Genomic DNA, 18,734 nt, shown 5'->3' on the forward strand with positions numbered 1-18,734 from the left:
TGCAAAGTCACAACAACAAGCACAATATACAATACTGCATACTACCACATGTGAATGTTCTGCTTTATGTACTTAGCAGAATTTAGATGAGTATTTTAGTACTTTTTTTTTTTTCTGTTTGGTTTTTGGGGGGTTTCTTAAACAAAACTTATTTTGACAGACAAAATAAGTCTTACATTTTGGATGAACTCAAAACTTCACACATATACATAGAAATCATTTGTAACACTTGTTAAGGCTTCAAAAATACAGTTTTTTTTAAGAGGGTTGGTTGTTGTGAAAAATGCATTACTGGCACGAGAATACACATAGAGACAGTTACATACACTTTTCTGCAATAATTTCACTTGTAAAAAATGTCAGCACCTCTCGATGCAAGTGTAAGCTTTAAAAGACCTAAAATGTGTGTATATTCAGTTTGTATCTTGAATCAACAGCTGATTGTTTATATGAAGTAATCCATGTCAACTTCTTGATGAACAATCACACATTCCTTGGCACAAGCACTGGCAGAACCCATATACAAGACAGACCGTTAGACTAGAGGGTACTAGACTGACACATACAATCCCAAGGGTGACCCTCTGAATCACTAGCAAGTAAATCCCAAGTGGAAGTGAGCCAAAATAGAAGAAGCCAAGAAACCAAACCAATATCCTTGGGACGTGGTTGCAGAGTTTGGAGAATAGGTCATGATCCATCTGGCCATGAGAACTTACAGAAGCAGAGTCAAGACTGTGGTCCACATAATAGTCAGAAATTGTATTTTGACTCGGCGTCCTGGTTGGGTCTCTCTGTACTTCCATTATTGTGATGACTAGGCAGTTTGAGGAACTGTGTGATGGACTAGATGAAGCCAAGTTGTTCGGAGTCAAAACCACCTCATTACAGTCTGGATGGCCGGGAGGTCTGCCTTTCTCGGCCAGTTTGGACATGATATTCATGTCATCTGGCAGCCCTGCAACTTCATCCTCCTGCAATTCGGTCTCATTACGGCAAAAGGGACAGCTTATGCAGGGGGAACTTCCTCCAATAATAAGGATCTTCGATAAGCATCTGGCACATACTCGGTGAAGACAATCCAAAATCTTGGGTTTGCGACTATGGGTGTTAAACTTCTGGTAGCATATTTTACATTCCAGTTCCTCGATTGTCTGCTTCTCTTCACTCATCTTTACATTGGGTGATCTAAAAAATAAATGAAGACATTTTAAAAAAATATATAAATAAAAAATAAATATATATTTTTTTCAAAATAAATCAAGTGTTATTCGACTAGTTTAATGTATTGTACAACACAGGACTTTCTAGAAAAGTAAACATTTTTATTAACAAACGTTTCCACACTTGATTAAAGGGACACTATAGTCACCTGAACAACTTCAGCTTAATGAGGTTGTTCAGGTGAGTGCTACAGCTACCCGGAGCCTTTTTCTTGTAAGCACTGTATTTTCTGAGAAAATGCAGTGTTTACATTGGAAGCTTGGAACACCTCTTGTTGCAGTCAATCAGACGGCCACCAGAGGGACTTCCGAGTTCAGAGGCCCTAAAAAGGCCTCCCGTCCGATGCATTCTGGGTGAATGCATCAGACGGGCTATCAGCACACAAAGCACTGTGAACGCGCTTTGTGTGCTGACAGCCTGTCAGCACTGCTGTGGGCGTGGCTTCAGCTGACTGCTTCAGCTTCAGCTGACAGCTTCAGCTTCAGCTGACAGCTGAAGCCCGAACCCACAGGGACGATTACTGTCCACAATAGTGGTTGAAGGGGGGGGGGGGGGAGACCTACTCTCCTTCCCCCCCCCGGCCCCCACCGCTGTGCGGCGGGTGGGGGCCCTAAAATTATCAATAAGGGGGGGGACCTACTGTCCCCCCCCCGGCCCCCACCCCTGTGCGGCGGGTGGGGGCCCTAAAATTATCAATAAGGGGGGGGACCTACTGTCCCCCCCCGGCCCCCACCCCTGTGCGGCGGGTGGGGGCCCTAAAATTATCAATAAGGGGGGGGACCTACTGTCCCCCCCCCGGCCCCCACTCCTGTGCGGCGGGTGGGGGCCCTAAAATTATCAATAAGGGGGGGGACCTACTGTCCCCCCCCCCGGCCCCCACCCCTGTGCGGCGGGTGGGGGCCCTAAAATTATCCCCGGCCCCCACCCCTGAGCGGTGGGTGGGGGCCCTAAAATTATCGATAAGGGGGGGACCTACTGTCCCCCCCCCGGCCCCCACCCCTGTGCGGCGGGTGGGGGCCCTAAAATTATCAATAAGGGGGGGACCTACTGTCCCCCCCCGGCCCCCACCCCTGTGCGGCGGGTGGGGGCCCTAAAATTATCAATAAGGGGGGGACCTACTGTCCCCCCCTGGCCCCCACCCCTGTGCGGCGGGTGGGGGCCCTAAAATTATCGATAGGGGGGGGGACCTACTGTCCCCCCCCGGCCCCCACCCCTGTGCGGCGGGTGGGGGCCCTAAAATTATCAATAAGGGGGGGACCTACTGTCCCCCCGGGCCCCCACCCCTGAGCGGCGGGTGGGGGCCCTAAAATTATCAATAAGGGGGGGACCTACTGTCCCCCCCCGGCCCCCACCCCTGAGCGGTGGGTGGGGGCCCTAAATACAAAGGGGGGGGGGACCCTAGTTAACCCTCCCCCCCCCCAAAAAAAATTATCTCCCTACCTACCCCCCTCACCCTAAAAATAATGAGGGGGGGAACATTAACTAAAAACCTGTAAAAAAAATAAAAAATAAAAAGAGATAAAAAAAACTTACCATTCGATGTTTTCTTTCTTCTAAAATCTTCTTTCTTCAGCCCAAAAAAGGCCAAATAAAAATCCATAATAACCGACGCAATTAAAAAAAAAAAAAAAAAACGAGCGCAAAAAAAATAATCCATCTTCACCCATGGAGGGCTCCGCGCAGACTGAGCTCCGCAGGGTGGGGAAGGCTTATAAAGCCTTGCCCCGCCCTGCAATTAGGCTAAGAACACTCTGATTGGTGGGTTTAAACCAATCAGAGTGCTCTTTGTCATTTTACAAGCGTGGGAAAGTTCTTTGGAATTTTCCCACGCTTGTAAAATGACACAGAGCACTGTGATTGGATGGATTTCAAGCCATCCAATCACAGTGCTCTGTGTCAAATTACAAGCGTGGGGAAGTTCTTTGGAATTTTCCCACGCTTGTAAAATGACACAGAGCACTGTGATTGGATGGCTTGAAACCCATCCAATCACAGTGCTCTGTGTCATTTTACAAGCGTGGGGAAATTCCAAAGAACTTTCCCAAGCTTGTAAAATGACAAAGAGCACTGTGATTGGATGGCTTGAAATCCATCCAATCACAGTGCTCTGTGTCATTTTACAAGCGTGGGAAAATTCCAAAGAACTTTCCCACGCTTGTAAAATGACACAGAGCACTGTGATTGGATGGCTTGAAATCCATCCAATCACAGTGCTCTGTGTCATTTTACAAGCGTGGGAAAATTCCAAAGAACTTTCCCACGCTTGTAAAATGACAAAGAGCACTCTAATTGGCTCAAACCCACCAATCAGAGTGTTCTTAGCCTAATTGCAGGGCGGGGCAAGGCTTTATAAGCCTTCCCCACCCTGCGGAGCTCAGTCTGCGCGGAGCCCTCCATGGGTGAAGATGGATTATTTTTTTTTGCGCTCGTTTTTTTTTTTTTTTTTTTTTTATTGCGTCGGTTATTATGGATTTTTATTTGGCCTTTTTTGGGGCTGAAGAAAGAAGATTTTAGAAGAAAGAAAACATCGAATGGTAAGTTGATTTTATCTCATTTTTTCTTTTTTACAGGTTTTTAGTTAATGGTCCCCCCTCATTATTTTTAGGGTGAGGGGGGTAGGTAGGGAGATATTTTTTTTTTGGGGGGGGGAGGGTTAACTAGGGTCCCCCCCCCCCCCTTTGTATTTAGGGCCCCCACCCACCGCTCAGGGGTGGGGGCCGGGGGGGGACAATAGGTCCCCCCCCTTATTGATCATTTTAGGGCCCCCACCCGCCGCTCAGGGGTGGGGGCCGGGGGGGGGGGCAGTAGGTCCCCCCCCTCATTGATAATTTTAGGGCCCCCACCCGCCGCACAGGGGTGGGGGCCGGGGGGGGGACAGTAGGTCCCCCCCTTATTGATAATTGTAGGGCCCCCACCCGTCGCTCAGGGGTGGGGGCCGGGGGGGGGACAGTAGGTCCCCCCCCTCATTGATAATTTTAGGGCCCCCACCCGCCGCACAGGGGTGGGGGCCGGGGGGGGACAGTAGGTCCCCCCCCTTATTGATAATTTTAGGGCCCCCACCCGCCGCACAGGGGTGGGGGCCGGGGGGGGGGACAGTAGGTCCCCCCCTTATTGATAATTGTAGGGCCCCCACCCGCCGCTCAGGGGTGGGGGCCGGAGGGGGGCAGTAGGTCCCCCCCCTCATTGATAATTTTAGGGCCCCCACCCGCCGCACAGGGGTGGGGGCCGGGGGGGGACAGTAGGTCCCCCCCCCTTATTGATAATTTTAGAAAGCGAGCTGAGCTGTCAGTCAGACAGCTCAGCTCGCGAACGCGCATTCCGCGCACATGCGCGGTAAAGCACTCAGGTTCTTCATAGGGCGGCATTCAATGCCGCTCTATGAAGAACGCGATTGGTCCAGCGCAAAGCCGTCCCATTGGGCCCCGCGATTTCGTCATTTTGACGAAAAAGGGGGCGCGGCCTAGCGGGGAGCTCGGCGCTGGAACGGAGGTAAGTTTTTAATATAAAACCACCGAATTTTTTTTTTTAATTAATGAAAGTTCATATAAAAGCAAGAAGGAAGGCTGGGGGACCTGTCTTTCTTGCTTTTATATGGTGACTATAGAGTCCCTTTAAAGACAATTAACCAGGGTAGTCTGTCCATTGACCATCTAAATTCTAAAAGGAATTGTTTTATTCATAATTTGTTTTTTTTTTGTCTGGGTGACAAGTATGTGTCTATTTTAAACTAACTTCATATTCCACTGTATTACGTTCTACCACGTCTGCAGGCTATTGCATACAGTTAAGTCTACAAACGATAAAGAAATCCGACTTTAGCCCTTAATTTCCCCCCTCTCCACACATCCGAAAAAAACGTTTTAAAAACTGGACAGAACAGTCTGGGGCAAACATGGCCAATGGTAAATGCCCAAAGTACAGCTTCCTATCTTGGAGTTTACGTTGAACAAAAGGTGGACAACCTGTGTTTCCACATCCCTGTTCTGAAGTAAGGCCTTGCAAAAAGTCTGTACCAACAGAATCTATTTGCTCAGTTCTGCAACCATAATTTTAAGACTGGGAATTAAGACGATATTTTATTCTAATCTCAATTTATTTGCCTCGCGATTCACATATCTTCTGAGCTAGATTGGAGTGGGGGTGGGGGGGAGAGAGAACAAAGTCCTGTAGCAATTGTGTAATGCTTAATTATCAAAGGGACAATTAACATTCCAGCTCTACTACAGCTTAATAAGATGTTGCATCGAATATATTTACACGTCCACTTCTCTGTCTCTTGCACATAGAAGCTATAGATTTGCTGTCATTTCAGCAGTGTTTGCAATATTTCATATGCTACATGTTGTTTTTTCAGCACTTGGCAATGTGGGGATCAATAGGTTCCCAGAAACGTCATTGTTGATCTATAATCCGTAATTTTGGGTTGGCATGACACTTTTTATCAGCAAAGGGAGAAATGAAGCAGTAATTCTCTTCCACCCCCCCCCCCCCCCCCCCCCACCCCCTCTCAATATATACATTTTATTAGGAGTTTCCAAAAAGAGAGGCCGACAAAGCAATGGATTATACAAAATCAAAAATGAGTTTGTGATAAGTTGACCTGATGGATTCATCATTATATCTTAATATTATTGACAGATGTGACTGTTTGTAGAAGTCTAAAATGCAATAGTAGAATAAAAATGACTAAGGAAGACTATTTAAAAGAGTACATAAGATGTTGTATGATATCTAGAATACATCGTTTAGTTAGAGAACACTCAGTGACTCAAACATCACTATCTGTAGACAATCACTGGATCCATCTCGGCATACATATTCATGCATTTTGCTATAGTTGGAATCGAGTCTTAAAATTAGAATCCAGTTTTAACAGTAGAGACCAGCTACCCATCCATCAGTTTAATGCCTTGTTTAAATGAGACTACCCTACCATGACCTAGGTTAGGTTTTTTTCCAATTGCTCGCAATACTTCTTTTAGCCTCAATCAAAACCCATTCAACACACACACTTAAAATACATTTAACAATAAAATAATCACGATCGGGACGCAATTTGAAACCACACAGAAATTGGAAGTACAATTAAAATATGTACATATTCACTGTGGTCCATTATTAAAGAGAAGAAAAATTTCATAATGTAGTTAAAAAAATATAAAAGAGAAGAAAACCCTTCTCAAATCATTATACTGTAAAAACAAGTATTAGAAACCATAAGTGACAATAGGTAACACTCTCCCCGGAGCCACTTATAGTAGGCTCTGACTGTTATTGCGCCCCCTATTGTAATGATTTCATTGTTACATGTGTTTTAGTGTGTCTAGTGAGTGGGTATAGACACTGCGACATACACTGTGTTTATTTTTTTCACGGGGATGGAGAATATAGTTAAATAGTTTGAGGCACCAATCTCGCCTAAATGTACGTTGTTCTGTGAATGGCACATTTTCGGATGTTTTGACAAAGCCTATAAAAAGCAGTGTTTTCATCAAGCTTCGGAGTGCATCCATTTCTATTTGGTACCAGCTGAACGTTAATGTTTATAAAATAGCTGATACTTTATCCTGCAAAAAGGCAAGAACCCCATCGCTTGGATGATGGCACAAGGGCGCTCGCTGGCTGTCACTTCCAATTCCGACATGCTGCCTGCAATGACGTTCTTTCCTAGGCTGTGTGATTTTACAATCGCTGAATAATGCATGGCGCCTCATATCTAGCTGTACATATTGTGGCCAGGCTCCCAGAGAGAGCAATCCAAACTCTCCGCATTGCTGGCTAGATTTGTAGATATCGAGGGCTGTGGTCGTCCTCCAATAATGAATGTAATCAGTGTCTGCATTAACCAGGCATCTCCCTGCCTAGCATTTGTCACAGTCCGCGTTTCAGGCTTGGCCTCCAGCTGATGCTTTACTACAGCAATCTGTGAATGTATATCCTTAGAAATCTGCGTCCCATTCAAAGGTGATATCATCCATTTCTATCCCAGGATAGGCCTATCCAAAGAGACACGTTCTCTTTATTTATTAGTCAATTAATATGAACATGAGACCCTTCTCTGTTTTAGGAGATAAAAAAAACCAGCAGAGTGGAGGGATAGTGGATATCCATCCTGTCAAAGCTCTCCCCAGTTTAACTACTTAACGGTTTTGTAAAATCACCAGAAATGTTTTAAAGCTGATCACTCGTCCTTTAATTATTAAGGTTTGTGCCACTTATATGCCTTCTTGAAATAGTGGACCACACTTGCATGTCTTTAAACAACTGTATTTCTTGTATCAAAATGGGTAAAAAAAATAAGATCAATGTTTCAAACCTACTCGTTGTTTATCATGATGAGTTGAAATTATATTTTGATGTATAACTTATGGAAACACTGTAACGTTAAGAATACAAACTTGTATTCCTAACAGTATAGTGCAGTGATGGCGAACCTATGGCACGCGTGCCACAGGTGGCACGCCGGGCCCTCTCTGTGGGCACGCGGCCACAGGTCCGTCATCACTGCAGAGTAGGCACCTGCCTGCCCGAAACGGCAGGCGCCTACTCTGCTTCCGTGTCGGGAGGCAGGGGAGGGATCTGTGATGCTGATCCCCTGTCCTCCCGCGCGATGCGTTGCCGAGCGTTACCATGGCAACGCTCCACACAGCATCGCGCGGGAGGACAGGGGAGCTGCTTCACAGATCCCTCCCCTGCCTCCCGACACGGAAGCACTGCCTGCCACCACCGGACCACCAGGGATGACGGTACCACCACCGGACCACCAGGGATGGCTGTGTGTCCCCCCCCCTTCATTAAAGGTAAGAAGGAGGGAGGGGGGGGGGATACTGACACACAGCACCCCTACCCCCCCAGAAGTACCCTTACCCCCCCAGCACAACCCCTATCTCCCCAGCACCACCCCTATCTCCCCAGCACCACCCCTACCCCCCCACAGCACCACCCCTACCCCCACAGCAGCACCCCACCCCCCCAGCAGCACCCTACCCCCCAAAAATTCCCCTACCACCCCAGCAGTACTCCTACTCCCCCACAACAGTACCCCTACTCCTGCAGTAGTACCCTACCCCCCCAGCAGTACCCCTACCCCCCAGCAGTACCCCAACCACCCCCAGCAGTACCCCTACCCCATAGCAGTACCCCTACCCCCCCAGAAGTACCCCTACCCCCCAGAAGTACCCCTACCACCCCAGCAGTACCCCTACCACCCCAGCAGTACCCCTACTCCCCCACAGCAGTACCCCTACACCCCCCAGCACCCCTACCATCCCCCCAGCAGTACCCCTACCACCATCAGCAGTACCCCTACCACCATCAGCAGTACCCCTACCACCCCCAGCAGTACCCCTACCCCCCCCCCCCACACACAGCACCCCTACCCCCCACACACAGTACCCCTACCCCCCCACAGCACCCCTACCCCCACTCACAGTATCCCTACCCACCACAGCAGTACCCATACCCCCCACAGCAGTACCCATACCCTGCCAGCAGTATCCCTACCCCCCCAGCAGTACCCCTACCCCCCCACAGCACCCCTCTCACACACACATACAGCACTCCTACCCCACGCACAGCACCCGTCTCACACACACACAGCACCCCCCAAACACACACACACCCAGCACCCCCCAAACACACACACACCACCCCCCAAACACACACACAGAACCCCCCAAACACACACACACAGCACCCCCCAAACACACACACACAGCACCCCCCACACACACAGCACACCCCCCACACACACAGCACCCCCCCCACACACACAGCACACCCCCCCACACACACAGCACACCCCCCACACACACCCCCCCCACACACACACAGCACCCCTCATACAACACCCACACACGCACCCCCCCACACACGCACCCCCCCACACACGCACCCCCCCCACACACGCACCCCCCCCACACACGCACCCCCCACACACGCACCCCCCTACCCCCCCACCCCCCCACACACGCACCCCCCACACACGCACCCCCCCACACACACGCACCCCTCCCACACACGCACACACACGCATCCCCCCCCCCACACACACACGCAATTGCCGTGTTGGCACTTTAAGGAAAAAAAAGTTGGCATGTGTTGCGGTTTGGGCACTCGGGCTCAAAAAGGTTCGCCATCACTGGTATAGTGTCTCACTGCTGTTTCGATTCAGCCCTCTCCAAATCGAGTTTTAAAAAGGAGTGCTGACAGAATAGTGGACTGGCACGCCCACCCCAGCCCCAAGCGGTGGATACAGATGGAGAAAAGACAGTCCCTGGGCACCATCCCATCCAAACTCTGGCTGGGACGGCTCACCTTCAGGGACCTGCAGACGGACAATCCAATCATCGATGCCACGCTCAGAGTGTGGTGCGGCCTCCGCTTCACCCGCCGCCTGACTACCTCCCCGAACCCTCTTACCCCCATTACTTACAACCCGGACCTCGCAGGAGGCCTCCACCCGGCCGCCCTCAAACGCATCCAAGAGGCAGACTGGATCTACCTACATCAATGGATCTCGGGGGGCGAGGTCAGGCGGCTGGCAGACTTGATGGAGGGGCCTCCCACTCAACTTGAAACATTCCACCACCACCAGGTAAAGGCATACCACGCACAAATAGCGGGTAGAGCTCACCTCCATAGGCAGCTCACGGACTTCGAGCAGCTGTGCACTGACAGAAGACACATAGAACACGGTGTCTCCCACATGTATGAAATCCTCCTGACTTCGATGGGAGGCAGCCCACTAGGCTTCACCGGTAAATGGGAAAAAGAGACGGGGACCCAACTAACAGATCAGGAATGGGGGAAAATCTTCCTCCTCACACACAAATGCTCAATAAGCTCAAAGTTCCAAGAAACCAGCTATAAACTCCTGACACAATGGTATCAGACGCCGGAGACCCTCAAACGCATGCAAGTAACGACCACAGGAGACTGCTGGAGATGCGGGTCCGGACCCGGCACGAACATACACATATGGTGGACGTGCCCACGCATCACACCATTTTGGCATATGATCAATACAAAGATCAGAGAGATTACAGGTTCGGACATCCCCCTCCTACCCCTGACGATGCTACTACACCACACGCCAATACCCATGCGAACATACAAAAACTCCCTCACCATACACTTACTCACTGCAGCGAAAGCCCTCATACCACTACACTGGAAACGCACCACAGTGCCCACATTCACACAATGGGTTGACAAGGTAGAAAACATCTATGATATGGAAATCATGACCGCCTCCCTGCAGGAGCGCTCTGACAAATGTGCCCTCAAATGGTATCCCTGGAAAGCATACATCTCTAATAGTTCGGCATAGTTGGCTCCCATGGGCTAGATGCTTGATATCGGCCGAGTCGCGACCGTTAGCGACACGTTGGAAGTCCATTCGCGGGAAGTGCTTGTGGCATGGCCCCGGGTGCCGGAGTGGTCCCGTCCGGAACTCCCACCCACCTCCCTCCCCCTCCCCCCCCTACCCAACCCCTTCTGCATACCCCTTCTCCCTGACCCCTAGGGTACCAGGGACGCTTGATGACTAACGACTTACCCCAAACAGGACAGGCACTGACCCTTAGGGGGCGATGACGCTGAACACCAGGACAACTAATGGGACGGAGTCGCAAGACTCGAACTTAGAGGTGAGACTAACCATTGGGATAACCCCACATGACGCACTAGAGGGCACTAAGACTTGATACGCAGGTTTACTGACATAGTGCCACACCGCTAACCTAATAGACGGCCCTTAGTTAACGAAATCAACCCAGCACAGCCGAAGCTACTAAGCACCCTATATAACAGGGGAAAGGAACTGATACTGAATACCCCCCAAGACATTGCCGCCCCCCTCTGTTCCCACGCTATATTTAGCCTGCTAATTACCCATAGGTTTATGCACATGGTTGAAAGAATCTTTATAGTTTAATAGTATCACTGTTTACTTGAAGCTTTTATATTGATTGATTGATATTCATTGCTTTACTTTTCTTTGTATCACAAAAAAAAAAAAAAAAAAAAGAGGCATCATTATTTTGAAACTGTACTGTTATGACCACACTGATGTAACCACCCTGTGATGTAATTCGCTGGTACGTTTCCCATGCTTTCTCTTCTGTACCCATTTGCATATGTCTTGAATAAAATAATGATTGACAAAAAAAAAAAAAAGGAGTGCTGAGATTGACTCTAGTCAGCTGCCAGCTTCTCCTCCCGTGATGCCATCGGCTGGCTTCACTTCTTCGTCTTCTCGCCCAAGCCAATGCTCCTGATATGACCTTGAATGTCACATGACCAAGTCAGACTTGGTCGTTGCAGCGTAACTGCCTCTAGTGGCTGCCAGGACATTGCAGCAAGATCACTTCATGGAGGTGAAGTGGTCTGGTTGCACTTAGTAGTCCTTTAAAAAAAGAAATAAAAGTATTAAGACCTATAAGTGTGTTCCACTTAGTCACTTTTCTAAATCATTGTACAGAGTTTTAACAATAAAAAGGATTGTTGAAGACATCGGGATATAGAAATGAAACATACTAGCACAGAAAGAATAGACCGCTCAGCTTCTGGACTTACAATTGTATCAGTATTCTACAAATTAATGTACTCTATTCTATCTATCTGTAGTTAATCTGAGCAGTGAGCTGTAGAACTATCTCTGTTTCAGGGACTGTGTCGGTTACGGAGATATTGACCTAAACTACAAGACCCTGAACTGATAACGCTGGCAAAATCACTCAATCATTTTATTACTCCATGGTATTCACATTCAGTTGGGTCACTCCACACAAACCCGGGCACTAGCATTTACGCCACCAATGGAAATTGTCAGGGATATTCACTCAGGTGGGAATTGATGGGAATCCGTAGTGAATTCAAAGGGAATCTCACATTTAAAGGGACACTATAGTCACCAGAACAACTACAGCTTATTGAATTTGTTCTGGTGAGTAGAATGATTACCTTCAGGCTTTTTGCTGTAAACACTGTCATTACAGCCTAGTGATAACTTCACTGGCCACTCCTCAGATGGCTGCTAGAGGTGCTTCCTGGGGCAGTGCTGCACAGTGTTACTGACATTCAGCGTCTCCACCCTCTGCATGCAGACACTGAACTTTCCTCATAGAGATGCATTGATTCACTGCATCTCTATGAGGAGATGCTGATTGGTTGTGCTGGCTCTGCTCCTGATCTGCCTCCTTGACCGTCTCAGCCAATCCAATGCTTTCCTATGGGAAAGCGTTGTGATTTGCTCAAATCATCGCTTCTGATGATGTCAACCAAGCAGGCAGATCTGGGGCAGAGCCAGAAGCTGCAGACTGGAATAAAAGTAAGCTTTACTACATTTACTGTGGTAAGGGGGGGGGCTAGATGGTGTTTTTAACACTATAGGGTCAGAAATACATGTGTGTTCCATAGTGTTCCTTTAGGGCAAAGTAGCAGAATTGTAAAAATGCTCCTTGTTAACTCTGCTCCCAGTTCAGCTACTTTGGTTTTGAATTTGAAAGTCACTTTAAATTCCCAATTTCTTTTTGTGTGTGTGTGTGTGTGTGCGCGCGTGTGTGCGACAGTAGTGACTAATGGTTTTCACCGTGGAGATGCTTTGTGAGATAAGGATTAGTGCCAACTAAATATAAGCTCTACTCATAATGGCCTGTTATGCTTACAACCCATGTAATCCTCGTTCTGTTCATTTGCAAGTCAACAACTGTAGAAAACTTTTCATACTTGACCATAAATATTATTTCATCCATGAGATGCTATCATCTGCACAGTGGCGACAATAACAACAATTGAAAAAAAAATACAAATAAAGTGTAACAATGTTAAACTCTATGTATGTGATATATTCTGTTCTCAAATCTGCAGTTCCACTTATGGCCACTTGGGGCATGTGAAATGCTATATGTACGGCTGATTTCTAATCTTCTAAACTGTGGTTATGGTGCCTGGCTCCCAGCCAATCAATTCTGGTGTTAGTATACATCTACCATGTTGTAACAGAGGGCCAGGCTGCTGAGTAAAGAGAATCTTTACTAAACCGGATACCCACAGACTTCAGGCACCATAACCACTTCAATCCATGAAGTCATTATGGTGCATACAGTCTTCCTTTACAGTGTTCCAATAATTCTAGTCTATTTGCTTTTTTTGACTGTCATGTAATCGAGTTTGTTTTATTGTGCGTGAGTGATGATCTTTTTGTAAATTACAAGCATATTGAATTTGTTTCATTGAAAATAAGTGTGAATACATGTCCTTTATTTTAATTTTACCACTAAGCAAGGTTACACGGTGTAAAAAAAGTTGCCTTGGAAAAATCTTTGACAATCATTGTTCAATGCCATTATATTAACTGGGTGTTGCTCTCCTAAAACCCTCTGCTTGCATTAGATGTGCTCCAATGAGACTGCTAAGGAAGCACAGTATCACAAAATAATATCAATGGTAGATAATTAAAACTGCTATCGGCTTTGTATAACTGCAGAACCGTTCATCCTGATGTGTGAGATTATACAGCGTGCAAATGAGGAATGAAACAATTAAAGGCACTGTTTAGCATCTAATTAAAACCTTGCATGTCACCGAATTCTCGCTAGTTTTTTTTTTTTTTAAATTCCTTTTTAAAGTCATGAGTTTTTCTGATTAGTGGTATCCGTGCAAGAGTTTTTGTTTTAAAAGAAAAAAAAAAAAGGCAGTTTACGTGATCTTTAACTTAGTGCAGCAGGACTAGGCAAGCAACGGATCCAACCTCTTTGGCAGTTAACACTTATCACAAACTAGCCAATCGTTGAAATGTAAATAATATTAGGGTACTTTCCTAGTACTGTGGATCACTAGGCTATGGGGCCACTAAACCCAATTCAAACCTCATTGGCCGTCAGCTCATGTGGCGGAATGCTGCGGAATAAGTTGGCGCAATATAAATACCAATCATCATAATAATAACAATTTGGAGCAGATTCACAACTATGCACAGGGCCACAGTATTACTGATACACCATTTGGCACTAGAAGCCTTATGATGAAAAGTTGGTGCAGGGACGCAGTGCCTTCCATGTGTCCTCAGATTTTAAGTAGAAGTAGAGCAATATGGAAGACAAGAGGACAAAGGAACAGAATATAGTGTAGTATTATTCATTGCTGGTGAATTAAATAAGAGAAATAACACTTACAATTTTCTGGAGCTTATAATTAGCTCCAGATATATTCTTCTGGACGGTACAATCCCCTCTTATGGATATGTCTGTGGTCTTGGTCCTTTGATGGAAGGTATTCCAAGGCCGATCGGTAACTTCTAATAATAGCATTTGGGAGTATTCCCCTTCAGTGCCCAGTGTTGTAGCAGTGGAAATACACCGGTATATAAAATTAAAATAAAACGGATTATAGTGCTCTCTGCGCTGATTAAATAATAATTAAATGAGAGATACTCACAAAAGGAGAGCAAAAAATGTGCTCAATCCAAACAGCGTGGGTGGTTTATTCCCCACCAAGCACTTCAAAGTACAAATCCTCCAAGATAAAATCAGTAAGGTCCAAATTGAAAAAAAAACAACTAGTTTTATTGAAAATACATGCTAAAACAATATAAAACACAAAACCAGAATAAAACACTAACGCGTTTAGCCAAAAAGGGCTTTCTTGGAGTGCTCTGCTCTCCGTTGTAGTGCACATGCATCACATGACAATTATTTTATTTTAAACCAGCAAACAAACACTTTTAAACAATTATAGAACTAAAATAAAGCAAGAAAAATTTTGAAAAGTATGTAATAGAAGTGTACAACTTCGCTATGAGGAGATGCTGATTGGCGCAGTATGTTCAAAAGCCTCCCAATGCATTCCTATGGTAAAGCATTTAATTCCTTGAGATTATCAAGGTTGATGATCTCAGCCATGCAGCAAGACCGTCGCAACAAAAAAGTTAAGTATAACTAAACGGCCACTCCAGGACATTTTATATTCCTAACACTATAGTGTTCATTTAAAGTAAAATCACCTACCAATATAGCTCTATGCTTTGATGTGAGAGTTGGAGGCTAAACATTTTGCTGTCAAATGTCTTCTGTTTAAACCTTATTGGCTCAAACCTTATTAGCTACTTCCAAGTCATTGGAACAACTTTTTCCTCTGAGTTCTTATAGAGAGCTTTGTGTGGCAGCTGGCTTGAAGGAAGGCGGAGAGTCGAGTCTGTATAGGAGTCCATACATCTCCTTCCAACAATGAACAGTTTTTGGACGGACCCACCATACATGCAGCAGACTCCCAACCTCAAAGCACCTACAACACACACCTGATGTTGCTGGAATTCTATCAACTAATGTTTTGAGTGCCTGATGCCATTTAGTAAATAATTTTAAGCGCTGTCTTGATATCAAACTGAGGGCTGTATATGATGATGGTGGCTGCTGCTGGATGCTCTCCTCCACTGTAGGTTACCATTCACAAGCACTAAGAGGAAGTGATCTGCGATCCTTTCCTCCAAATTTTGCAGTGTGTGAATTGAGGAGTTCCCTCACCACCTGCTGCTATGACTTCGGTATCTAAGAAAGGCCTACTGGGACCTCTAATATGGCAAGCTCCAGGGAGATCCTCAGATCTCCCCAGCCTGTTTGGGTCTGACAACCTTGGATGCCGTGCAAAGGCACCTCACTTGTCAGGGTATACAGGAAGGATCTGGCACACAGGAAGTATAAAAAATTATAATGTTTTATATGTTGCCCTGGTATCGTGAGAATTGTTTGTGTGAAAGTATCTTTGAGCAGAAATGCTAAAGGATTAAACTTGTCTGGGATGTTGTGAGTCATCTGAGATGGTCTATAGTCGTCACCATTAAGTTAGGAATGTGTCAAAGCAGTATAATGGGTCTAGGGTCCATGATAACAAAATGCTAAGTTTTTAACTTGTGCCATGTGAAAGAGTTGCATCCACAAGGGGGTGCTGCCTTGATCATTATTGGCCTTCTAATAGTCCTACCATGACAGTGCTGCCATATTCTGTTTCCGATGAACCGTTTTAGTGAATGTACCTGCAGTTACAGGTAGACCCTTTTCCAATCAGGAAGATAAATGCCAATCGGGAAAATCTCATTCTGGTCTATGGGCCTGTTTTTATCCTAAAACCTCTCATCATAGGATGCTCTGTAAACTTATAATAGCCATACTGTGGCTGCTGTTTGGTGAACCAGGCTGTGCGTGGACTATATATCTGGAGTCTGGCTTGGCTCCCTCACTGTGGAGGAGCTGTAGTAGTTATGGTAGTTAGAGTGCCCCATTAAATTGGTTGGTGGGAGGGAATGTTTAAAGGGATTAAAGGTTTGGGGACCAACTAATCCACTAAATGCTGCTAAATGTGAATTAACAAAATGCTATGCGTTCCCCCTTCCTTTTTTATAGCGTGTACCAAATTCCATTTGAAAAGCAAATAAGACATAAAGCAAGCTATTTCGTTGGAATCATTAGATCTGAATGAGTTACCCTTTCCAGCCAGGAGGATAAAAGGCCTGTTAGTGGGTTATCAAGTGTAATTGGACAAGATAAAAACAACCACCATGAAACTGACACTTAAATGTGTTGTGTTTTATTGCACTGCTAAGTGACTCACTAATGGGAAGTCCGTGCCAGGACTCCATTTTACATTGCAACATAGATCATAAATGAATTTGAGCAATGAACATCTCCATTAATGAAATCAGTCGTTCCTCTCATCAGACATTGTCCAGAGACGCTTCCTGGAACGCTTGGCGTCAAGACATCCCGGAATCCGACTCGACGCTTTGGGTTTACGGTCCCCAGTTTAACTCTTTTCTTACCAAGACTTAACATGCTAGTGAGTTCCTGAAGTCCTGCTGATATCCCCAACTCCTCGGCATGTGAATAGTTAAACAGTGAAAACATATAGAGAAATTTTTGTATTCAATTAATCTGGCCTTCTAAAGTTCACTCATAGAACGCCCATCTCTATACAAAAAATGAAGGTGATCTATAATTATTAATATTCCGATATTGTGTGTATAAGCAACTTAAAGGAGTTGGGTGTGTGCCTTAATGTTTTCAGAGAGTGTTTGCAATGAATAATGAATGGATTTATTTTCATTACACTACACAAGGACTCTGATTTGACTGTTCTGCATTTATCTCCAACTGATTTACCATCAATGTTAAGACCGCTATAAAAATACTATTTAAGGAAAAGGCGAATATTCTCCATCCTTCCCAGAGGAAACCTAACATACTGTCATATTGCAGTAAAAATGGCATTAAAGAGTTTCTGGAATTAAATAGATTGTACAGGAACAGACCTACCTGATTGATTGTTTCAGCAACACATCAAACACTGCACGAGACAGATAGGAGATGTGTAGCCTCGCTGTCTAATCCTCTCTGGAAATGCCATCAACCCATACATGTCAATCTCTGATTCCCACAGGTATATAGGCAGAAGACCGCCGGAGAGCTTCGAGGTATCAGTCACAAACTGACGAAGCAGGAGGAAGACTTTGCAGGCAAAGCAAGTCAGCATCAGCGAGAGATGAGAAACCTCCGGCGCCTGTTGCAAGATAGACAAGAAAGCCTGGATGAAGTATTGCTGCAGAAAAGGTAAATCAGGCACTGAGGAAAACAAACCAATTAGATGTGACTTGTAGAAGCAGGGCAGCTGCACTGCTTTGGGCATTCGCCCCATCTGCCAAGTCTTTTCTCTCGATCTTGCTTGCTTTTTCTTTTTTTTTATTCTTTCTTTTCTTTTACTGTTTCTGTAGGAAATGGAGGCTTCTCAAAGCCTCCGCTTCAAACTGAAAAATCCCAGCTGGGATAATCTCCAAAAATCTATAGTCACGGCCCCTTAAAAAAAGACTTGTTGAAGAGTTAACGTGGGGTCAGATCAGGGGTGAGGCTCCCGAGATGTGCTGGGCAGACGAAAGGTGCTGAAATGTATTCCTACCCCCCCCCCGAAAAAAAAAAAAAAATGAAAATGCCCGTTTTAGGATTTAAATGAAGCTGCTTCGTTATGGATTGTTTATATTAATATGTGTTTCTTAATGATGCAGAAAGAGGCAGCATCTCTATTATGGCTAGAGAGTGGAATTAAATTGGTTCATTGATTCACTCCCACACTCAATCTTTCTCCTCCTCCCCGTCTCTTGGTTTTTCTGCAGAAATGCTGTTATTAACCATTTTCGTGGAATAAGCAGACGGGGAAGATGTAACTGGAGCTAATGACTGTCATTATTTACTGTTCATGGTGCTTTCGTAGGGCATAATAAAGAAAAAGTAGCCCGGTCACCATGGAAACAAATGAGATGTTGGTGTGAATTGCTCCACTTTTAGTACTTTGCCCCAGAATAGCTCTTTACAGAGTCCCAGCTGCCTCGTGGCAGTATACAGCGTACACTTGCAACAATGAATAGTGTCTATTCATAAGTATACCCTGCTCACTCACAAACAATAGCAGCAATAATCTCATTGTCTTATTCACCAAACGGGGAATTTCAAATGTTAGGCAAA

General features: G+C 45.8%; 2 protein-coding genes across 2 annotated transcripts in view; one reads left to right on the forward strand and one right to left on the reverse strand.

The window, feature by feature from the left end:
- Positions 1–18,734, forward strand: part of CEP89 (centrosomal protein 89) — a 96,341-nt gene that overhangs the window by 69,597 nt on the left and 8,010 nt on the right. Inside the window, exon 18 of the mRNA XM_063438469.1 lies at positions 17,659–17,828. Coding sequence (XP_063294539.1) covers positions 17,659–17,828 — 170 coding nt within the window. The remainder of the gene's footprint in view (positions 1–17,658; positions 17,829–18,734) is intronic.
- Positions 123–17,682, reverse strand: LOC134579254 (E3 ubiquitin-protein ligase RNF182-like). Its single transcript, XM_063438474.1, has 2 exons — positions 17,535–17,682; positions 123–1,188 (listed from the first exon to the last, which is right to left on the reverse strand). The coding sequence occupies exon 2, from the start codon at positions 1,170–1,172 to the stop codon at positions 465–467; it is 708 nt and encodes a 235-aa protein (XP_063294544.1). The 5' UTR covers positions 1,173–1,188; positions 17,535–17,682; the 3' UTR covers positions 123–464.

The sequence above is a fragment of the Pelobates fuscus genome, chromosome 12 (assembly GCF_036172605.1).
Source record: "Pelobates fuscus isolate aPelFus1 chromosome 12, aPelFus1.pri, whole genome shotgun sequence".
In the NCBI taxonomy this organism is placed as follows: domain Eukaryota; kingdom Metazoa; phylum Chordata; class Amphibia; order Anura; family Pelobatidae; genus Pelobates; species Pelobates fuscus.

Excerpts from the sequence above, each read along its gene's own strand:
- LOC134579254 (XM_063438474.1), bottom strand. The coding sequence starts at position 1,172 with ATGAGTGAAGAGAAGCAGACAATCGAGGAACTGGAATGTAAAATATGC.